This window comes from Podarcis filfolensis, assembly GCF_964270895.1.
Source record: "Podarcis filfolensis genome assembly, chromosome: 6".
Lineage (NCBI taxonomy): Eukaryota > Metazoa > Chordata > Lepidosauria > Squamata > Lacertidae > Podarcis > Podarcis filfolensis.
This window is the reverse complement of record NC_139609.1, coordinates 52,275,303-52,299,719: the sequence shown is the minus strand read 5'-3', so window position 1 is coordinate 52,299,719 and position 24,417 is coordinate 52,275,303. Positions and strand designations below refer to the sequence as shown.

General features: G+C 41.5%; 2 protein-coding genes and 1 long non-coding RNA gene across 4 annotated transcripts in view; 1 reads left to right on the top strand and 2 right to left on the bottom strand.

The window, feature by feature from the left end:
* The window catches only part of SORT1 (sortilin 1), a 50,379-nt gene extending 48,118 nt beyond the window's left edge, over positions 1-2,261 (bottom strand). Inside the window, exon 1 of one of the 2 annotated variants that reach the window (XM_083617798.1) lies at positions 1,902-2,261. In XM_083617798.1, the coding sequence (XP_083473924.1) occupies positions 1,902-2,084 (183 nt within the window). In that variant the 5' untranslated portion in view covers positions 2,085-2,261. The remainder of the gene's footprint in view (positions 1-1,901) is intronic. The other variant, XM_083617797.1, reaches the window with a different exon arrangement.
* On the top strand, positions 2,100-5,338 carry LOC310764291. Its single transcript, XR_014549109.1, has 2 exons — positions 2,100-2,196; positions 2,921-5,338. It is a non-coding gene; the product is annotated as an uncharacterized lncRNA (long non-coding RNA).
* A 2,556-nt stretch (positions 5,339-7,894) lies between these two features.
* On the bottom strand, positions 7,895-23,567 carry PSMA5 (proteasome 20S subunit alpha 5). The gene is made up of 9 exons (XM_083617862.1): positions 23,364-23,567; positions 21,525-21,591; positions 18,046-18,172; positions 16,335-16,402; positions 15,008-15,115; positions 14,842-14,900; positions 12,255-12,357; positions 11,640-11,726; positions 7,895-8,173 (listed from the first exon to the last, which is right to left on the bottom strand). The coding sequence occupies exons 1-9, from the start codon at positions 23,390-23,392 to the stop codon at positions 8,096-8,098; spliced, it is 726 nt and encodes a 241-aa protein (XP_083473988.1). The 5' UTR covers positions 23,393-23,567; the 3' UTR covers positions 7,895-8,095.
* Between the last annotated feature and the right edge of the window lie 850 nt (positions 23,568-24,417).

Below are 24,417 nucleotides of genomic sequence, written 5' to 3'. Positions count from 1 at the left end.
GGAGAGAAATTAAGACTCCAATGCAACACCAAAATTACAAGCTTGAGGTATATAAGAAATAGTAGACCTACCAAGCAGAAGAAAATGTAAAGCAGGAAAAAGAGAAAGGAAGCAGAAACTTGTTTTTTTCAGAATTCAGTTTTAAGAAATGCGTAGTCAGCCAAGGAAATTAAATGGTGATGCATAGTTAAGAAAGTAATGAGATCAAGGGGGAGGAATAACCAGTAACTTCTTTCTTTCTTAACAAAAAGGCTGTAAAGTTAACTTGAAGATTCTAAGGTTGTTGTAGTAAGAAATGATTGGCTAAAAATGAGGAAATTGGTTTGAGTTAATTGCCACTCATACCATCAATAAACTTTCTCTGAGAGCAGCTGGCTGGTAGGGATTAGTAAAGTACAGTAATACTCCCTTTTTGAGACACATGACAAGGGAGCACACATTTCTGTTCCATCCAGATATTACAGAGTCCAATTTGGGCAGGTTGATATAACAGGGAACAACCCCAGCCATATTACTCATACTTAGGAGTCAGGCAACAAAGCCATATTATTTGGTTAACATCCATCTCCTACATCATTCTTCCTCCTAGTCAGGGGCAATTCACAAGCCAATTGCTACAACAAGAGTTATGTAATACTCATCACTCAGTGAAGCAGTTGTATGAGTGTTTCAGCATAAGCTCAACTAACAATTCAAAGGGATTTTGCCATGTCAACCCTAAATCCACTTTCAGCAGCTTTTAAGTTAGCACAGCAAATACTAGTTAAATTGTGTGCCAAGTCCATACGTGGTAGATTCAGGTGAACTGTTTATGCACCAGTGTGCCCTGATTTATGTAGTCACTAAATGCAGACTATCAAGCAGAACTTGTTTATTCTGAAGGGAATCCTTGTGCAACAGACTACAAAACTAACAAGAGGAAGATTTTTGCAGGGCGGCCAATGAATATTTGCTGCAGAGCCAACTGAAGCTGAACCACTTCAGAAAAAGTTCCACCATCTAAACACACCAATTTAGGGCTTGTTCACGTGTATAGCAGTGAGCTTTGGGGAAATGGGTTGGTGTCAAACTCTAGAAACTTCCTGCCATGCAACTGCAGCTGGTCACATGAATGTCAGCCCCGTATACTGAAGACAGCATTTAACACAAAACGCAGTGGCTGTGTGCAGTGTTGTAAACTAGCCTTTAGTCTGTGAATGTCAATGATTCTCAGCTATGAAGGTCCCACAAATGTGGGGGGAAATGCTCTCAGGACCAAACCAAATGAGGCAGAGGAGGCCACTGATCAGCTTCTGCCACATTTTAAAGCCTCAAAGCAGTCCTGAGGGTGCTCATTTGATTTGGGGAAAGTGGAGAGTCCACCCATTCCTTTTGCATTCTTTCTCCATCTGTCCTGCTTCACTATACCTATGCACCAGTCCCTCTCGTCCTTACACAACTACCTGGCCATTCTGCACTCTCACTTCTACAGGTGTGGCTCTCTCTCTCCTCCTCTCCACATATGAGCTGCATCACACCACCCCAACACAAACAGGCACACTCCAGCTTCTTAATGCTCCCTGCTTCCTCAGAGAGAGGTGGTTGGGCTCAACCCTCCTTTTGAGCAACGTTGTTAACCGGCCTGGGAGCCCAGTCCCACCCTGAAAAACTGCTGCCGTCTCTTACGTGGCTGTCAGCGAAACGCACTCTGCACATGTTCAGAGGCGCCGACTGTGAGAGTTCTGGGGCGCCGAGGCGAGGCCAAGGCTGACGCTGCCTCAGGTGCGTCTCCCTCCCCGCACCTGCGTCAAGCTCCAGCCCGCGCCCCTCACCTGCCTCCCCCCTCACCGGCCAGAGCGACATCCCCCCCCCCCCCCAGCCGCGTCCGCCTTCGCCTCCTTCGCCGCTCCCTCTCTTCTCACCTGGTGGGTGCTGTTGCCCAGCACCTCCAAATCAAAGCCGCCGTCTCGCGGGCCACACACTCCCTCGGATTCGGCCCGCCGGACCCGCGGCGGCGCTCCCGCTCCGAAGCGGAGCTCGCGGCCGTAGAGCGGGGCCGCCAACAGCAGGAGGATCCCGGCGCGCATCCAGCCCGACGGCTCCATCTCTGCCGCCGCCGACAACAACCTCCACCACAGAAGTCTCTCCTCAGAGCACGGAGGCGGCTCACCCCCGCCGCCCCGCCCACCAAAGCCTCGATTGGGCTGCGCCGCTCAGGTATGCCGAAGCCATTGGCTGCGGGAGGTGGCACTCTTATCTCCCTTTCAGACAGCAGACAGCCTCTTCTGACAGCTCCTCTGCCATTCGCGCAGCGACCCCAGCCTCTATTTTCTAAGTGGTTTACAGGGCTGCCAATTGCGGCGCAGCAGCCAACCCTGCCCCCACCCCCCTGTGGCCATTGGCTACCTCCTAACACCAGCCTCCTCCTCCTAATTCTCTAGCTGGGCAGCATCACCCCACTTTGGAGAGCACCTTGCCCATTGGCTAGCTGCCTACCAGCGTTTCCCCTTACAGCTCCTAGGAGTAATCTTAGCCTCCTCGCTGCTGTGCTCCGATTGGTTAGAAGAGGGTGGCACTAAGGCTTTTTTTTTTTATTTGGCGGAAATTCGATGCTGCTTTCGTCCTAGGGTTTCTTGGAGTGGCTCGGAGCGTTTGGGATGGAGATTAAGACCAAGATAGGGAGACTTCCCCCCCCCCTAATTTTCACATACTGGTATTTGTTACATTTGCCCACTTATATGGGCAAGCAACTAGTCCTTTGGGGAAGGATTCATTGGGGGGCAAGGCTGTGAGCCATTCTGGATTTGAAATCCTCTTCTGCAGTTAAATCACCTCGCCTTCTGGACACCTGCTGGCCTTCCTAAAAGATATGCACAAAGTCCTACTGCCTTATCAGTTTGGATCTCTGAGTCAGGCAATTTTTATGGCCATTCTCTTTCAGATGTGCTTTGAATGAGCACAGGGTCCTCGTTTGGTTTCTGTTGAAGACTCAAGTGAAAACAGCAAGCGAAAAAGCAAGGGTCAAATTACAGAAAAAGAAAAGGTCAGGTCTGTCACTTAGATTTTGTCATTTTTGAATGACTTTCTCTTCCACCCTTTTGAGTGTAAAGGATATTCCAAAGAAAAACAAAAGCATACCAAGAGAAATGGTATTTAGATCCTTCCCAATATGCCTAAAATGTACAGTACTGCAAGACATGGGCTTAAAACCTACACCCATTTACTGAGGAGTAAATCCCATTGACTGAAGTGGATAGATTGTGCTTTTAGAGTGTGTCTTTAGAGTTTTTAGAGTGCCCCAAGCATTTTAGAGTATATTTTTTTCCACAGTAGGTTAACATGGGTTGCTGCTCTGAGAGTTAGTATATTCTATCTTGGTGCATCCAGGATCCAAGTTCTTTATTCCTCCATGATGCTTGTTTTACTTCATTGTCTCAGCAGTATGGTTAAAGCATAATCCCAGAGTCAAAAAAGCACACACAGAACATTTTGAACACCCTTTCTCCCTCATTTTCCTTTTTTCAATGATAGAAATGGCTTGACTAAATGTGTGAAGCCCTAGTATTGGAACAGAGCAAAGGATACATTAAATATTTATTCTCTCTTCACTCCTCATTGCCATAGAGCCGACAATTATGGCATTTTGCTAACGAGCAACACAAACAGGCACATGATGTTCCTTATACTGCTCTCACAGTACTGAAGGCTTTTTTTCTTATGAAGAGGAAGGTATAATGTGTCCTACTAACAAAAATGCAGATACATCAAAATAGCCATCACAAAAGTATCAGGGCAGGCAGACACCTAGTTATGAGTACTTTAAAGAAAAGCAATGGTTCATGACACAGATGCCCTTCACAGATGATGCAGTATATATGTATTTTCTGCAACCAAGTTCAAAATGTAGCGTAAGTAGTGACTCCACATAATTAAAGCCTGATCTTTAGGACAATGGTATTGGTAAACTGCCAACACACCTCACTCAGTTAAACACAGTTAAGTACATTCCACCTCCATTAATAACAATGGAAAAGTGCGTACTTAATTAAATCTTCTTCAAACTGAACAAAGCTTATTTTGGCTGGATCATGTATCACCATATATAATTCAAACTAAAGGCAAAATGAAGTTTTAAGGTTACATACAAACGAAGATGTTAGAAACTGAGCACTTAATGATAGTTATCAGAAATGATAAATCCTTGCATTCCCAAATACTATTTTTAATGGGCTGGACAGTAAGGTATCCTTAATCCAAGTCACAGAGGAAACCAAGGCACAGACTTCATGAGATGCCTTCATTGAACCTTCATCTACTAGGTCTACTCTTGTTTGCAGGAATGGAAGTAGAGTGCTGCTAAGTAGTTGGATAGCCAGATGGAGCATCTACAGACTTTACTTTGACCCTCCTTTCTTTTACACAACTGAAGACCCAGGAACACTGCAGCCCTCCTAGCAAGCAATGGGTTAACAAGTGTTATAGCTAGAAATAGCTAGAAAGTAAAGGCTTCAGAGTATGAACAGGAAACCATCACATAACAGAAGCATTGCAACATGAATTCATGGGAGAGGGGGAAGAGTTGAAACCTACATGCAAGAACCACAAGTTGCTGAAATAGTGTATAGTTATTTCACATAAAGTATTACATAGCATTATGGACAAAAAAGAGTGGAAATTAACCAAAGAAAACAGTTGTATATTCTGAATGTCAACGCTAGAGACAAATAATTTGGACAGTTCAGAACTTTGCCACCAAATCTCCAAACCTATCAGGGTTGCAAGTGGCCACGCTATAGGATGGTAATCTTCTGAGGATTTTGATCACTTGCCCCAGAAAAGAAATACACAATTATATAATGTTCCAGGTAAGTACAGCTGCTGCATCTGGAGTCCTAGGGTGGGGAGGTGGATGGAGAAAGAAGCACACAACCAGGAACAAACTGCCTTTACTCAACAGCTCACTGGAGGCAGTCGGGGAGGGGGGAGGAAAAGTTAGGGAAAACTACAGTTGCAATGCCACTGCACTCTACTGCATTAAGTAAAGTCACCTTGGAGAACCTTGAGTTGCAAAGGAAATATTAATTACATAGGGCAATATCCTACTAAACAGTTCCACTAGCACTTCTCTTGTGGGTCCACCCCCCCCCCAACCTCCTAGAACAGATTTATGGGCCACTGAGGGAGAAGGAAGCCAAAAGTGCTTGCTCTAGCAGAACTGTTTAGCTAGATGCCACCTATGTAGCAGCAGCAGTAGTAATAATATTCCAAAACTGTTAGGAAATCAGGAAATGGATTTTTTAAAATGAGGATTTTAAAATAAGGCTTTTAAAATGTTCCTGTAACAGTATCACCAGAAAAACAAGACTGAAAAAGAATGAAGAACAAAGATTACAATTATCTTTGAAAATACCTGTCAACCTTCTAAAGATGACAATGCATGAAATTACAGTTCAGAGACTGCTTGGTTGCACCCAGACATGGAGCATCCCAGTTACTATATATTGTGAGCCACAGAGTTTAATGGACCAAGTTGGGGTTGACTGGTTGTATCCACAGATCACTATTTAGAATGGCCACTTTTCATACTTTATATTTTGTAGGATAGTCACTTTGAAATACAGATCCTTAGTATCTAAGGTCATAAAGACTAAAAGTGTGCAATTTTGGCAACGTTACCTTGTAATACTTATGCTGGATGCACAAGGGCACAAAAAATGGATATATATATATTCTAATAATATTCAATACATCCAAAGTATTTTGGTACCTCTCGACAACAGCTGATGCAAAAATCAGCTGATGATCAAATAATGTCGCTAACTGAACAGATGTATTTGCTTTAACCTATGGCGACAGAATAAATGCATCTGTACAAGCAACCAAATTAAACTATACACTATAGAAAGCACAATTTGGCACAGGTGTTTTGGTTTGGTCAGCATCAGCTATGGACACCTAATATGATGTATCTAAAAATTGTCAAAATAGAAAGCAGGTACAATAAACCCTCAAGAAAATAGCATGTTCCATGTGTATTGGAGCATATAGTGAAACAGATCTTGCAGATATGGAAGTAGTACATGTTATCCTGTAGGCAACCAATAGCTGACCCAGGAAAATGAGGAAATAAAGCACCATGGAAAAGTTCAGCATCTTGTACACATAAAAATTGTGATTTAGATCAGTTAAAGAGTCCAGTATTTGACCTTGGACCAAGGACAAAATAATTGTTTCAAAAATTAGTGAGCCTCTTCATACCTTATTTGCCCATGTTAGTTTGCATTTGAAATGTGCAGGCAGGCATACTTACAGCTACATTACAGATTATTTACTTTCAGAGTCTCTCATGGGCTAAGGAGACACACTTTCCAAGATCTGACTGTAGTAGACAAAAATTGAATCACTTCCGGTCATAGAAAGACCGATGAGAACAAAGTCTTGCTTTTTGGTTTGAGAGAAATCATGGTATGATCACATGGTCTCTGGTACCAGCAACAGCGCCTAAAGCAGAATATAAAAAGCCTTTGTCTTTAGTGCCAGGGAAGGTTTTCCTTTTTGCACAGAGCAAACACTAGATGAAAAACAACAGTTCTATATTCCAAACAGGCTTTAAAATGCACCCATTCAAGCTTATCCTGTGATGTATCCAGTCTTATAGATAAGCAGAAGGCACAAACAGACTAGCCACCTGCTATGCAGGTCATTACCTAGCCCAGCATAGGCCTGTCCTTTTTCTGCTTATTGCTCATTAAGACCATTAACTTCTGCTCAGCCAAAGTATAGCCACCAAAGGCACACACAATCATTTCTGTGTTAATCTTTGCAATACTGTGTTCAGGATGCAATTACAGCTCTCATTACTGGCAAAAATATTTTTGTAAGTACCAATGACTGCTAGGCAAATATTGTCTGCCAAGCTGTTAAATGAGACAGACAATTCTTAACTTTCATGAATGAGTAATCCTACAATTTCCCATTTTACCCAACCTGTTTGATATTGCATTGTTTGTTATCACAGCAGCTTAGATTACTCTAGCCTTGCTGAGATGCATTAGAACAAAAAGAAATGAACAAGGGCATGGCACACAGTTACCACGCACTCCTGTTCTAAAGTGAAAATAAAGCCAGTTGGCCACAGTATCAAATATCTAAAAAGCAAGTCAGACCAGATAGTTTATTAAACGAAAACTTTAAAAAATGAAATTGGCAGGCCTATTTGTCTGACAATTCAGTTCTTATCTAGGATAGAAGCATATCCTCCCCCATAGGAAGATACAAGGTGCAAGACTAGATCAATTCACTAGCGGCTAAGTTCTGTTGACTCATTAAGAACATGTGTTCCCACACGAGGGAGCTATGCCATTTGAATGTCTAGAAATGGAGCTCCAGAAGTGGATTTTGAAGGCTACACGTCTGGGAGTTTGATTATGAATGCTGCCCAGAAAAGGAAGACAGCTCAGCACAGTAATGTTAGATTAGAAAGGTAACAGAAAATTGCCCCACATAAGTACTATACAGTAATCTTAACTGTAGTGAATAGTATAAATGCCCAGAAAGTTAGTATTTTAACTGTGCTACTTACTCAGGTGCAATCTTGCAATATGAAAAAGGGATTTGGGGGTCTAAAATGTTTCCCCACAGCATACTGTATCAGTGATGTTTGTCACTGTTGTCAGGATGGGAGATGATTTAGTTTTTTGTTTTGTTTTTTAATGAACTGAATAAGCAGTCAACTGAAGTTAAGAGTCACATTCTGAAATACTACTGTAGTAACAGGCACCAGAGAAGGCAGCCCTGAATTTTCATTGGGATATTGTACTTCCACTCTCTTGTTGTTGCAACGTTTCCAGTTTGGTCCAGCACCAAGTTGAACCATTCCTCCAACCCCAGAACTTTTATTATAGAAGAATTGACATAAGAGTAACAAAATGATTTATTCTAGTTTCCTCTTACTGAAGATCTTTTATATGTACAGAAACTGTAAAAAATATTTTGAGCCTTTGTTTAAGAGCAGGCATACTTGCTGCTGAAATAAAGTTACGGGCACTGGAAAAAAACTGAAGAATCAGTTTGCTGTGATCAGGGAATGAGGCATTTGGAGAGGTTCTCTCCCTCATCAAATATCTTTGATGACATCTTCAAGTTCTTCTTTTGTGTACATGTGGAACTTCTTCCCAGGCTGCACTGTTGCAAGCTGCAAGGACAGGGGGAAAAGGTTACATATGCTTATGTACATTAAGAAGACATAGCACAAGATACAGCAGACAGATCACTGAACTCTTTTGGCTCATGGACTGTTCCAATCGAACACGTACCAGATTCCTGAACAGCTACCCTGTTTCCCCGAAAGTAAGACATCCCCCCCAAAATAAGACCTCCTTCCAGTTTTGCCTCTCGCTGTAATATAAGGCATCCCCCGAACATAAGGCCTCCCCTGAACATAAGGCCCCCGAAGCTACCGTAAGGCGTCTGACTCCTCTGGACCGTAGCGGCGGGCTCTGCCGCGCAGCTCCCTGATTGGCCGCAGCGCAGCCGGAGCTGTTCAGGCAGTGCAAGGTCTCTTTAAATCAGAGAGCCCGTGCCGCCACCTACTGCTCGCTCTGCCCTGACGGAGTCTGGCTGACTCACAATTAGACAATAAATGTGTATTGTATTCTTTTTCATGGACAAATAGGACATCCCCTGAAAATAAGACCTAGCGCACCTTTGGGAGCAAAACTTAATATAAGATACTATCTTATTTTCAGGGAGACAGGGTATGTGAAACTTCTAATGTACTTTATTTCTCTGTAGCAGAGGCAAAACCAAGAAGCCTCTACTGAACATGCTTGGATTCAGCTGCTCCTTTATCAAAATGAGCATGATAGCTCTTATCAGGGCTTTTTTTTAGCTGGAACTTGCCAGAACTGAGTTCCAGCACCTCTCAGGTGCCATTCTAAGAGAGCATGGGAGGCGTTCATGGTGAGTTCTGGCACCTCTTTTTCTAGAAAAATAGTACTGGCTTTTATTGTGCAACCAATTTCTCCAAAGCACTTGAATCCAGTGTTTGTAATTCCACCCCTTAGAAAGGGGGTGGGAAGAGTCATATGAACTGAATTTCCATGCTACTGGGCATTTCCAGGGCCCGGTTCGCACTAACCATCATCCCCATTGTAAAGGAGATGGCAGTAATCTCCAGCACACAAAGGTGGTGCAGACCCTTCAAAATGTATGAACTGAAGCATAGTCAAGAGATGGCTCAAGGAGCTTGGCTCTTTTTAAATATATATATACATGCAAACAAATCAGGTAGGCTCTTAGTATGGTTTTCCATGTTGTCAAAAGGTTTGTATTCAATGCTGTCTGCATCGAGTTGTGTTTTGAATGGGACCTCTACTTCATGTCCCTCAAATCTTCTCCAGAGGGTCCCCCAACCCTCTGCAACATATTGGTGGTGCACAGGGGGCTACAGGAAAGAGGAGGAGGAAGTCCCATTGCACAAGCTTAAGTCTGTTGCATCTCTCAGCTTTTCAACAATGCCACCACTGCCTAATATGAATACTGTATGTGAAGCACTTTGAAGCACATTATCTCAGTAACTCTATGAAGAAACATGTTAGGCTCGTTTTTAGAATGAATTATAAAGTTTTATGACTGTAGAAAGGTGTGACTTTCTTTACTTTTGTACAGTACAGTACGTTGTTTACATACTACAGAAATAACCCTCTAACAACCCTTCTTGAGGGCAGGTGATAGTGGTGCAACTCCAAAAACATCTGGATGAAACCAATCTGTTGTTGTTATCCAATATTATTAATTGGCTTGAAGCCCAGCTTTGGAACAGAAACTGCCTTGATCACTCTGGTACATGACCTATGCTGAAAAACAGACTGCGTGTGTGACCCTGCTGAAACTCCTAGACAATCAGCAGCTTTCAACACTATCAACTGTGATATCCTTCTCAGTTACTTGAACAAGCTGTGAGTTGAAAGAATGATTTTGTGGTGGTTTTGCTCCTAGTTGGTCAGAATATTCCAGAATATGGTAGTGATAGCCTCTTAATCATGATATAGGGTCCTTAAGTGCCCAATTCTGTTCACGAGCATTTAATTTTTTTAAGAAAACTGCTGGGTGATGTCCAGAGTTTAGAGCAAGATGACACTCAACTCTATTTCTCTTCTTCAGTGAAGGCAGGTTAGGATGTGAATGTAAAAAGCTGCTTTATTACAGACTCAGAACATTGGTCCATCTAACTCAGTATCGTCTCTGCTGACTGGCAGCAGTCCTCCAGGGTTTCAGCTAGGAAACATTTCCAGCCATACCTGGCAATTTCGGGATCAAACTGGGGATTCTCTGCATACAAAGCAGATGCTCTACCACTGAGCTATTCTCTTTCTAGTCCACAGAACTACTTTTAAAAATACAGAAGTCTCCCTGCCTCCACTCCATGTTAGATGTGATCAGAAGCACATTCTTTAAAGCATTTCGTGCTTTTTAATTGCAGGGGCAGACTACAAAAGGGGGACATCAGAGATTTAAAGAGAAGTGCAAAGTGTAGCTAAACAACTTTTTCTCCCCCTCTTATGGTACTAGAAACTTAGGACCCACATCACGCATTACTCACATAAAGGGGCAAAGTGTGTAAAAAGGTACTGTACCTTTGAGCCCGCCTCCTGTTGTTGAATAGCTTCCCCCCTCCCAGCCACAGCCCTGCTTCCACCATCCACACCTTAGCATCGGCATCTAAAAGGGAAGCCCTCGCACATAGATCTCTATGCATAGAGGCTTCCCTGAATCTTGCAACTCGTAATAATGTACATTGCTTCTGAGCCCGAAGATTTTCCCTCAGTGCACACAGAACTTGCTCCCTGAACTTGTATTGAAAACTTACACTAGAGATTTAACATTGCTTCAGATCTTATTACAAAAAGTCCTTGGAAGTCACACAATTTTCATTCCATCTAAAACTTGAGTGCCAAGAAAGCACTGCTAAGCAAAGGAAACTTCCTTCTTAAAGAAGGTGCATGATGGCAAACAGGCATGTTCCCTAGATAGTATAAAATGTTTTCTAGAAGTCCTCACCACAGAAGATTTTAACTAGCTGCCTTGGGTCCCTTCAAGGGAAAAAGCAGGGTATTAAAATATATAACAACAACAACACTCTGAGTTCTGTTTTCACTTTCAAAAAACCTGCCAGGAAATTAATTTCCAGAATCCCACAACAGTTTAATCAGGGCATTCATTCCCACAGCAATAGTCTCTAGCTTCTATAAAATTCAGTTATAGAAATTGAGAGAAGAACCAAGGTAGTGACCAATTCTTAAGAGCCTCTCAAAAGGCACCAAGATGATAAGAAGTTAGGGCTGCTATTATTTGGGCAAGAGGATGCAAGAACAGTCACTTCAAGGCTAAAGAGTGTCAGAACTATCAGAGCTGCAGTTATAAGTATGAGATCTTTAAAGATGCATCTCAAAGGCATCTGTTTGGGTACTGTGAGAACAGGATGCTGGACTAGACAAGCCATTGGCCTGATCCAGCAGGCTCTTCTTATGTTCTTATGCAAAGACATGAATCCCCTATGAAGAAGCAGCTATTGGCTAAGGGACATAATGCCTTGTTGTTTCCATAATGTAGATACAGGTGGAAAATGCTTGCCTTTATCAAAAGAGCAAAATACATACCTCAATGTTAGTTGCATTCAGTTTCTCCTCCATAACTTGTTTTAAAATGACAAGGGATGACTTGATTGCTTCTTTCAGTGTCATTGACTGTAAAGAGAAGTCATGAAAGTTAAGCACTGGTGCACACATGACTACTTTAAATCTCTATACCAAGATTGTCTCCATATAGCAAACAATCTGCTTGTTTTAGCAAAAGCTAAAAGAGGTTTGTAATGGCACACAAGAATTTTCCTGTTCTTTTTGGTATGACATTGTATAGGAATGCCTGGATAGAATAACTGCTCTACAGAGTGGTTTAGAATGAAGAGCTGGTAAGGAATTAGCTATTAATCCTTTGTTAGAGAAGTATTAATAGAAATCTTTGTCCATACTTGCCCACAACTTACTACTATAAGAATAACTTTACAACTGAGAAATGTAGTGTTCCATTTACATCAGGAGGCACCAGCTGCTTTACTACACCTTCATAACAGAAAGATTAGGGACCACGTGTCAATTGCAGAACTGTCATTCTTGTCTCTTTTACCTCTGTTCTTCCACCAGGGAACTGCAGTAAAGAGTGTTTTATGGGACAAAAAAATCAAGATATGCTTTTTTCAGATCTCATCCTATTACCTTGTGGTAAACTTCTTGCAGAGAGCTTTGTGCACCTTCTGAAGCTGATCCAATTGCTCTTGCATCACACTGTACAAACGTCCCAGAAGGGTCCATGTGAAACCTACACAAGAAGAGGCCAAGGGGGATGAGTAGAAAATTAATGGGACAAGGAACTTTTCTAGAAGAGACACAGTAAAGCATGATACTTTGAGGATTAAGAGGTGTCTATAAACTTGACCTATTGTGATTCAGTACTACATGCACAAGCTTCTGAGCTTGAGCAGCACCTAGAGGCTTAAGCACTCTTTCCTCCCACATGGCCAAGGAGGAGGGGTGAAAAAAGGATTTAATTTCTGGCTTGTTATGCATGAAGTAGGAATTGTGGCTTGGAAAAAAAAAACTAGTCAACTGCAACATAAACCATAGTCAAACCATGGTTTATGAAGCAGGCTTGCTTAATAAACTACAGGATTTATTTTAATATAAGCTTCCTAATTTAAACATAAAAAGCTATTAGGAAAAGTGAAATTTAATTCTACATTTTTTCTCCTCTTGGCCATACAGGAGGAGGAGAGAGGAATCCTCAAGCCCAAGGTTTTGCTCAGACTCACAGAAGCACATAGTTTAGAGTTACATGCAAACCAGTCATGGGTGTGCATGGCAGCCAAAGTGTTAAAATCTTGACAGTTGGATTATTTTGATCTATAGAGCATTGTGTGGTGTTCTGCACAGGAACTGGCCTTTCCTGGTCACGGAACCCTCCAAAAGAGCATGCGCACGCATATGCATATGCACATATAAATAAATAAATAAATGCACACATCAAATGGCATATTCTGGTTCAGGGCCATGTTATTCTGGTTCAGGGCCATGTTATTCTTTAAGGAGTTACAAAGACCAACTATTTACTTAACTAATAAACCACAAACTAAATCACAGGACTGAAGTTTGATTCATTAGATGTTAAAAGGTCATTGCCTGTTTAAGGAATTGCCTGAAGGATCTCTATGTATGTTCCCGAATAAGTTAAATTAAATGATGGACAGAACATGAAGTGGCAGAACAAGAACTGATACAGCAGTTGTGCGGACCAAAATTTCCAAAGAGGCTATGAAGTCTCTCACGTTATACAACTCAATGGGAGAAAGAAGATGAAAATTCCATGGAGGTGACTTCAAACTCCAGACAACTGTACTTATATTCCTGCAATAATTCAATCTGTTATAACATTAGACAGAACAGACTGGACTTTAAACCACTCATGGTCTTTAAATAGTTGTTTTTTTAAAAAAACAAAACAAATGGCAAAGAAGTGGCATAAAGATAATGTTAATAATGCTAACAATGGGGAATGAGGCAATGGGTGGGAAAGGGAAGAGAAGAGTGCAAAAAACTAAAGTCTTAGTCAGAATCAAATGTGCAACCATTCTGAGAATGTATTTAAGATATTACTTGCAATTCTAATAGATTATCAAGAGACAAACTGACTGATACAGTAAAATACAGTACAGAAGGTATTGGGGTGTCTGCTTGAGATGACTACTGAAAGATAATCAGACAATTATTATTTTGCAGATTTATTCTGATTTCAGGTTAATGCTAGCAGTATTTGCGAATGTTTTGCATATGCAAATGATCTTGAATGCATGTTCCATATATTTAATTAAGAAAAATGTTTCAATAAACTTTTTTTGCAATTTTAGATTGCAACTCCCTTATCTTTTAGTGCACGTAATCCTTTGTTTTAATCACACTCTCAGCCCTTGTTCATACTGCTCTCTCTCCTACAAAACTGAGGAAGGCTTGCTGCTTTAAAAAGAGCTTGCAGCTTTGAAGTATACAGTTTCTGGTTACAAATGCTCTCCCAACCCCACCTAAGGAATGTCATAGCAGACTACAGATATTATATTACCAATAGCTCTGCTAGTCCTTTAGAAAGGATTATTTGCATACTCCCCTATTCACTCTGAATGTTTACATGTTCAAACATTCGGGATTTATGCAAGTGTCACATTCTGTGTAACAATGTGCCACTTAGGCAACTCTGAGAACAGGAACGGAGTAGACTTCCCTTGCACCCCGATCTTATAGATAAGGCATAACTACAATGGCATATGGTAGCCCGAGCCAACATTTGACTGTAACAAAATTCCTCATGTTATCCTACCTGTCCATCACAATTGCACCATAAGGAGTTACTGAACTGCATCAGACGTATTTAGGTTGCACTATTGTAGCTGGTTTGCACCGACGGAAAAAATATATTTAAAGCAGCTTACAGGGTAATAGTCTCCAACCCTGCATCAATAATATTGCCATTTATCGTTTCTATTCTGCCTAATAGCTTTTCACCGCTATTCAAACTTTAGTGATTATGACAGATGCTAGCATAATATGGCTAGGATGCTGCTGCAATATTCTGAATCATCTTGCATTATCAATCCAATGTATTGCCACTTATTTACTGATATGGTATCTCACAAGGTGGCAAATACCCCCCTTTTTTCAAAAGGGTACCCCATTTCCTACCAATTGCACAACAGGTAGACACACTGCACTTGAACATACAAAGAAAACAGAGTGAAAGAAGTAATGGGCAACTTACAGCTGTGGTCCCTTTTCATCAACTCCTCCAAAGAGTAGTGCCACACCAAATGGCCTTGACTGGAACATAATCACAGAAGGATCAAGACTTTAATGGCTGAGTAACTGGGTAAGCCAATTGCCAAAGATGTGCATGCAGAATATAACTGGCACGTGAACCTACTCACCATAGCACCTGGATCAGCATCTTCTTCTCCAAACTGTAATGCTAAGTTGGACACGGCCTGTGTCACACTCTCTACAGTCATGATTTCATTGTATGTAAACCAGTGATTCTAAGACAAAAGAGCAGGTTGAACTCTGTAACTTTTCATGAGAGCTTTTCCCACCCACACACACCCACACACACACACAGAGCAAAGTTACAACAAATCAAATAAAGGATCTTACAGTTACAATGAGCAATGGCCAATTTCTTCTGCTTGGAGAGCTAGCTAGTCATTGGCCCCACTCTATGGAAGCAGCTTGGCTAAGAAGGGCTCAGCATGTCGTCGTCCCCGAAACTAAAATCCTAAAATGGTCCTTAACCCCAATCCTGAGAAGACACCTCAGGATGCTGGGGGCATCTACTCTCATTATGCACTAGAGTCCTAAAATACTGGCTTTTGTTCTAGGCAGCACTGTTCCCCAAGTAACAATCATGTGTATCTCCGAACAGAACAAAGTGAGAGTGTGCTTACCAGGAAGAATTACACAAAAGTTTCACATGCCAATTTCATTGTGGTGCCATTAGGGAGTCACAAGGAATTGGGGAAAGAATTAACATGATTCATAGGCCACCAGCTGGCCATTCCTCTTAGAACACCTAAGTATCATATAGCCTAACTATCTGACGAAGGTGAGATACTGTACATCAACTCTACAAATTCTATGATTCTAAGATTTGCAACACATACTTACTTGGGATGTTTTTAAATGTCTCTCTAGCCACTGGGAGCTGTTTTTCATAAACAGTTCCTATACAGGTTGGGAGATTATAAAGATCCAACCACAGCATCCTCTGGTTGGACCATTTAAACATCATCTCAGCCACAGAGAAGTCACTCATAGAGTGTTGACTCCTATGCAGTTAGGGGAATTAAGGCCCCTCAATCTTTCTTAACTACCTACAAAGGATCTATACCACCACCTGAGCAAAATGATGGAGCTCATTGGCTAGAACAAAGAGGGCAAGACTAGTGCTGGATTGTTTCAGAGTGTATGTATTTTCTACATATTAAATAAGGTTCTTCCAAAAACACAAGTTACCCTGTTACATCTTAGACTCTTTTAATATTCAGGGTAAACAGGAAATAATATATTGATAAAGGAAGAACAAGAAAACCCTTTGCTGACCTTTGAAAGTTAACCTTCAATTTTGTTTATTCCTTAGATAAAGACAGAGATTCAAGTTGCTCTATATTAAACTCTATCACCATGTTCTGCTAATAAATGACTGACATTAACAAAAGGAGGAGGGGAGAGATGCAACACGGATCAACATTTAAATGTTACCTGTGTCTCAACTCTTGCTTTGTCAATTAATGTCTTTGCATCAGCTATTAAACCACTCATTGCACAACCTGTAAAGAGATACACAAACTTTAGTCAGCTTTGGATCCAATTTGCAAGAAGTAAAAAAAGTTTCAGTTTCCCAAAAAACTTAAAATTCCTATGAACTCCATAGTTTAACTATACACCATGTGAAGAAGTACTTTCTTTTGTCTGTCCTGAATAAAGACGCTTTGTCAACTCCCATTTTCAATCAAAAATGGTTTTTTTTTCATGCTTTGAAATCTGACCAAAAGGTCAAAGCCCCTGGACAGGTACTGCATATTTTTCTGGTTTAACTGGCAAATGCAAAGATTTAAGATGGCAAGCCAAACTATATGTGGAATCCTTCGGCTTTCTGACAAAGTGGTATTTATTTTAATTTTAAAACCTCATTTAGCTTCTCAGATACACAAAGCAGACCCATGTCCATGAGAAGTTAAATGCTCACAAATATAGATAGTACAGAGTAGTGTGTTAGTCACTTTAATGCAGTGTTCGAAATTCCTATTGTTCTAGGAGCATTTTGCAACAGGGAATTGCATTAGTGTGAGCAGTTTCTGAGTTCTGGGCGCAATACTGTGCCTAAGATTTCAGATTAAAACTGCAGAGTGGAAGGAAAGAACTTTTTTCTGCCTCCCCACTTCCAGCTACTCTCTGAAGACTAGAGAAGAGACCCTCTTAAGCAGTGCTTTTTTCTAAAAGCATGTTTAGGAGGACTCTCATTTTGACTCAAGAAAATCACCATTTTATGGTTCAAATCAGGGGAAATAAATACAATACATGGACAAAAGTACAAAGATTCACAAAATGTTTAGGGGTATGTGCACCCCTGCATACCCCCAGAAAAAAGCACTGCTCTTAAGAATGCTAGGGGGGATGGGCAGGGGAAGGAATAAATGAACATATTATTTTAGCTTCAGTTCATCCAATTTCAGCTTTGTATTCTCGCTATTTAAAAAGTGTGCCTAGACATTCCATAGTTGTGCCCATAACTATGGGCACATTTAGCCCCTAGCTTTCATACCTCAGTTACTAACACTGCCTTCATGTGCTACTAGAAATATGAAAATACCAGTGTTACATCTTCAGAGTTGATTAAAAACACAAACAATTGTCTGTGAACAGTAAAAAAGTTAATGGTGTACTAGGGAAAAATCCACACTGAAGAGATGATATTAATATTAAACACAGGGAAAGGAAGGTATAAAAATGTAATGTATTTAAGAATACACCCTAGTTTTCTACTGTGGTGTGTGCGTGCCTATGCATGAAACTGTCTTGAGTAGAGGACAGGCTAACATTAGTGGTCCAATCAGTGAGCTTCCAGCACAGAAGCTGGCTCAGGATCAAGCGTTTACATTGCAATTCCCTGCCCTCCAAGTTCTAATTTTGGGGACACACTTTCACTAGTGAGGTCAACCAGAAGCAAGTTACAGCTGCTGCTTCCTACTTCTGCAACTATGTCCTGCTGGCCTGGAGCCTGGAAAACCAGTGACTGCCACCATTAAATATTAATTCCCCACCAAATAAAGTCTGCACATAACTTTGTAGTGTGCATTACAGGATAATTTCTCACTAAGAGACCTGCAGAGGAAGGGTTTTATTCACGTACATGCTGCATCACACACTACATGATTTACTGTAGAAATAAGTGAGATTTTGTGACCCTTACCTATATGAGCATCTATTTCTACAATTTTCTCAATACTGCTGGGTTCCATAAGTGGAGAGGTGATCCTCTTCTCCACAGCCAAGCAAACCCCTTCTGCTGTCTGAATTCCAATCGCTGTGGAACCAAGCTTTTTAAAAAAATTGAAAGGAAGAGGAAAAGATTAGTACTACCAACCACCTTTGATATTTAGTGTATCTGATCTATATACTTAAGAGATGCACATCTTAAAGTACATAATTGGTGATAATCAGATTCAGAATATCAGAAAAAATTATAATCATGTTTTACCTACATATGTATTATTATTCAATTTATTATCGTACCTTCACCATAAGGTTCCAGGGCGGGTTACAACAATATAAAATGAAGCATTAAAAATAAAACAAATTACAAGCACAACTAGAGGGGGTCCTAAAACATATACAGTGGTACCTCAGGTTACAGACGCTTCAGGTTACAGATGTTTCAGGTTACAGACTCTGCTAACCCAGAAATAGTACCTCGGGTTAAGAACTTTGCTTCAGGATGAGAACAGAAATCACGCTGCGGCAGCGGGAGGCCCCATTAGCTAAAGTGGTGTTTCAGGTTAAGAACAGTTTCAGGTTAAGAACGGACCTCTGGAATGAATTAAGTTCTTAACCTGAGGTACCACTGTATCTCAAGTGTCAAAGGCCAGGGTAAAAGGGTATCTCTTCAGCACACAATTGAAAATAAATGGTTAAGGTGCCTGGTGCACCTCTATGGAGAGGGAATTCCACAACTTAGAGACTGAAGCAAAGAATGTCCTCTCCCAGATCCCTCCCTCTAATTTCTGAAAATGGTGGAACAAACAAGAGTGCCCCCTCCACGGATAACCACACCTAAGACAATCTGTGGGGAAGGAGGCGGTCTTTCAGGTATTTGGGGCCTAAATCATCTAGAGGTGCTTTTTCCCTTTTGACAAAGATTTTTTATTCCATTTATACAAAACAAATAAATAAAACAGGGAACAATTACAACAACTCTATAATAGGCACAAAGAGTAAGTACAGCTGCACATGGGTTAAATTACGAAATCAAAGTATGAAAAAGGTGAGAATAAATGTGTCTTAACACAAAGAAAGAACATGGGCATTGTTGTGAACTGGTCTTTAGCTTACTGCAAAAAAACTTAATTACGCAAAGCAATGCAAATATTTTATAAAAATACATTTTAGTTAGAAAACAGTGGCTTATCTAAGATAAGCTCTCTACTGATGTTACAAGTTAAATTTTCTCTGTCTGAACTGCAAAATAGCACAGTTAGAAGCACTCAAGGATTATTGATAATGCAGTAAGCAGAAATGAACTGGGAACAGTGTTTGAAGACATGTGGATTGCAAAAGCTAAGACTTGCTCTGGCCACAGGGAGTCCCTGCTGGACTCTCAAAGCCTCTAATTGTCATTACCATAAGCTTTTAATGCTTCTCTTCTTAATGATGGAAGCATATTTAAGAGTAAATGTGGGATACTTAATGATGAATGCACAACTGTTGTGTCCTGATTCTACTAAGCCTGCACAAATATATTGTACTGGTTCCAAGGCCCAGTATAGCCCATCACTGCAAGGACTAGTGGATCCAGAATAGCTAGTTACCATATAAAGCTCACACTAAGTAAGCCTGATTGTGTGTGTTCTTAGAAGGGACAATAATTACTGATTTCTTAAAATTTAGTTGCATGCAGAGCATGATAGAAAGAAGTACCCATTTAATTTAAGTGTACCGTACACCGAAGTCGTCATCTAAGGTATACAGACATCAACTTTATTGCTTGGCTTAATAGTGCAATCCTATTCATGTCTCCTTGGAATTAAGTTCCACTCAGTTAAATGAGACCTGCTCCCTTCTAGGTAAGTATGTATAGGATTGAGTCTTGATGAGTTTAACATTTTACAAAAATTCTAATTTATGCAGATTAATACAATTAAAGAACACCAGGTTAGGCACAACAACAAAACCAAAGCAAGCACAGCTGCTCGCAGTCTGTACCATCTAAACTTTTGTGATCTGAACAAGCAGCACAAGCTTTGGATAAAGTTGCTCAAATTGTACACCTCACTCTGAAGCTATGGCTTTGAGATTCCCCATTTCAACCCATCCACTTTGTTGATGACTTGTGGAAGTCATAATGATGATGATGATGATAATTTATTATTTATATCCTGCCCATCTAGTAGTTGGTAGTTCACCACACTTCAATCAGTATGATTTATCAGCAGAGTATGTGGGAGCCCCAGCAGAGTCTTCAGCAGAACAGCTTCTTCCAGAGTCCCTAATTATGGGAAAAACTCATCTCTCACACAGTTCAGAGCAGTGTTAGAAACTGGCCAGATGCCAGGCACATTTTGCAACTGGTGCGGGTCCAAGTGCAACCATGTGGAGATCTCTGGATGCCAGGTTGGCAACTGACATCTTCAGCTGGCTAGCCTCTCCAGCTTTCTTAAGCAGGTAAGCAGAAGAGCTTATTTATTACATTTATATCCGAAGGACTACATGATTTACACACACCCCGCAGTTAATCCCTACAATAACCCTGTGAGGTAGGTTAAGAGGCTGTGCCTGGCCCAAGGTAACCCAATGGGCTTCATGACCGACTGGGGATATGAACCCTGATTTCCCAAATCCTAGTCCAACACTCTAAGCCACTTCCTAGAGTACTTCTGCTATGGGGCAGCTATTAAAATTAAGTAGGTAAATAAATAAATATGGGGAAAGCAAAATGTCTCTTAGAGAAGGATCTGAAATATTTTCCTTGAAGCTTGAATTTGTTTTATTCTGGATAGTTTTACTTGATGCTTTAATGTGTTGTAAACCGCTTTGAGATTTTTTCTTTAAAATATGAAGTGGTATAGAAATGATGGTGTCCATAACCTAGGTTTAAGGTGCCATTTGATGATTAGCTTATATATCTGAGTTCCTAACATTGATTCAAAGTAACGAAGTGTTTATTGTCACCAGACATAAGACAAAGCTAAACACTATTATCTACTGTATACCATTCTTCTGGTCTCTGCAGTCAAGATACATGAGTACAGAGAGATCCATTAACACTATCACCATGGTAGGTAAAACTGCTGTGTAAAACCCACAGCCTCTTTCCTTGACTCTCACTGATTCTGAGTCAGACAGTGATAGAAACAAATCATGTAACAGGACAAGACATTGACATGGAGAAGGCCATAATAAAAGCAATGCGCTAGAAACTATTATACCCATCTCTACATGTAGGCATATTTCCTGAGCCAATGGGAGAGTGTATGAATCAGCAAGTTATACATTTAAGCTTGCTGGTGTTGCTATGGTAACCCAGTGCACCTGGCACTCTTATCTCAAAACATCCAGGCGGGGTATGCTACTCAAGACATGAGACCATGCACTGTATAATTTAACCCATTGTTCACATTACACCAACAAATTGAGAGGTGGTATTTACAGAAGAGACTCAAATGCTTATTGTACCTTTATAGCTTCAATGGCATATTCCACCTGGAATAATCTTCCCTCTGGAGAAAAAGTGTTCACACCCCTGAAATTGAAAGAAAAAAGTAAACTCAGAACATAATCCTATGCATGGTAACGCAAAAGTAAGTGTTTCTACTATCACAACCTGAAAAAATGAGTCAGACTCTTGAAAGTGTCAGGAAGTTTACAAACAGAAGTAAATGGTGCTATATCCTGTAAGAAGCAATAACTAGGTATGCTTCTTTCAGTGAGTGGGCAGGTGTGTAAGTGTTTAAATACAGTCGTACATTGGAAGCCGAACACATTGGCTCCCAAACAAATCAACTCCTGAACGACTGAAACCCGGAAGTGAGCGTTCCAGTTTTCGAACAAAAAATAATAATCTACAACAATGCTTGTGCATCTATAGCAAAATCTACCAATGGCCAGTATGGGTTTTAAAGGCAGAATAAATCATTTAAAGTGAGTTGTGATTTCTATAACCACAAATGTTCTGTGTTACCTTGCATAAATGAGAGGCCACCAACCTCACCTGGGGAAAACCAAAAGTACCTAAAGTACCTTTCAACTGCATCTTGCAGGTTTGCCATGCTGCAACCAATTTTCCGGGGGGGGGGGGGAGATTTAAGCCAGAATTTGGCACTTGAGAGTCTGAAGTCAGAAATAAGTACGAACTAAAACTAAATTTATTTTGTAAAGTGTGCACCCAAGGAAAATTCTGATACTGTAAATCCCCAAGTATCACAGGGAACTGAGCAGTGTTCATTTGCTAGCTGTCTGTGTGATGTTACCTAAGATTCAACAAATTAATTTGAGACATTCTGCATAAGTTAATTTACCCACTGTCTTATAAGTACAGAAGTGTTGTTTAGTTTCAGTTTATTGAGCATGATGAATCACTCATAACCTTTGTCAAATCGGTGCAACTGAAAGCAAAAGCTTTAAGACTCCATCACTATGACTAAGGAAACTTGCTGAGGCCTTGCCTCTGCAACAGTTCAGATAACACAAGGCTACCATTGCACAACACAAGTTCTGTCAGTTATAGATTGGAACAATCAAGAATTTTGCCAGCATTGAAGTACAAGGTTAACTTTGTTTATGTTTTTCTAAACAGCATACAACTTAAGGGACACAAGCCCCTTCACAACTCATGCTTGCCTATCACTGAGAATGCATATGTAAGACAAACTGGACCTGGAGGCAGAGGGAATGGGTAGCAACAAGAAGAGGAGGTTTGTTGTGATCAGTCTACATTACTAGTAAAAATAATTGGAAACCTGCGCAGAGTCAGTAACACTCATTCTCTTACTGATGTAGCCGGTGCATTACTTCTGCAGGACAGAATTTTCCAATTTAGCCTTTATAAGTGTCTGTCCTCCACTCCCACCTGGCTGGAGAAAAAGGAAGCCCAGAAGAGGAGAGCGGGGTTGCTTCCCTCAACTTGCGACTTGCTACTGCAACTGAGCAGCACAAGGGCGGGCATCCCAAGTTTATCGGCATCTTCTTAAGACCACGCCGCTTCCAAGGCGACTTGCCTTCAAGCGAGCGTGATGATGGCGCTTCCCGCGATCTCCTCTCTGGCAGGAGGTGGGTTAGGCGACTGTTCTCAAGCCCGAGGCGCTTCAGTCTCTCGAGGGGAGCAGAGACTTCCGAAGGCCACCCGCATCCCCGCCCTCCATAGACCCTCGCAGGGGGAGGGGGCGCCTGAGGGAGGGAGGGAAGGAAGGCGCCTCTAGCAAGGAACCCGAAGGCTGAAGCAGGCAGGCCGCCCCGCAGTGACTCAGCCCCTGACTAGGCGCAGGCCGCGCTCCCTCACATCCTACCCGCACTCACCTGTCGTACTCCGAGCGAGTGAGAAACATGTTGGCGGCGGCGGCGGCGGCTGCACCGGAAAAGAACTGAGCGCACGCGGGGCACGGAAGTTGCAGGTCCGAGTTCGAGCCCCCACGCTAGGCCGGGGATGGCTGCGGCCCTGTCAGCACAGCACCCGGTTTCACAAGCCACTGTCGCCCCGCGCATGCGTTGAACGTCACGCCGTACGCGCTGCGGCTCGCCGGCCAATCAACTTCTCGCGATGCCGTCGTGCTATTGGTCTCAGAAACACTCGTACCGAGCCCTGGTTGGCTGATGGTTGCCATGGTCTGTGGAGGGACCTCAGGCCCGCCCTTCCTTCTACAGTAGTGTATCAGCCACAGGAAATCTCCGAAGAACAAGAAGCAGCAACGGTGGATCGGAAGGTGCAACTGTAGTGCGCGAGGAAAATGCTGTTTTTACTCAACGCTTATAAGGAACAAGCTTATTCTGAGGGACATCAATAAACTCACCCATCCCAGAACTGGCAAAGTAAACTCATCCATCCGACTGACAAAGGCAGTCTTACTATGATTTTGATTTAAATTTATTCATCGCTTTTCACAGTGAAAAGTGAAAAAGCGACTTGCAACAAGTAAAACAAAAACAAAAAACAAAGATAGCATACAAATCGCGTTAAAGAAAACTCTAGATTCCCAACCAGAGGTGTTTCCCAGCCTTGCTGCCTAATGTATTTTAAGCTAAAGATGCCAAGGAGGGAAACTGGGACTTTATCCATGTGCTCTACTTATTCAGATACAGTACTGTACTGTGTCACACTGAGCTATGATAGTCTGCCAGCCCTGGATATCCCCCCTCCCATATCTACTCAGCTGTAATAGCATACTCAATTTCATCTTGATTCAAGGACTCTGTGAGGCTGAAGGATCCACAGTTGGGAAGCAGGGAAAGTTGAATTCAAGGGCCACAGGCATAGTTCATGGAAAGAACTCAGAGTTTGAAGAGTATGGTAGAGAATGCCAAAGGTAGCAGTAGATGGAGACTTTAAAATGCCCCTCACCATGACTGTTAAATC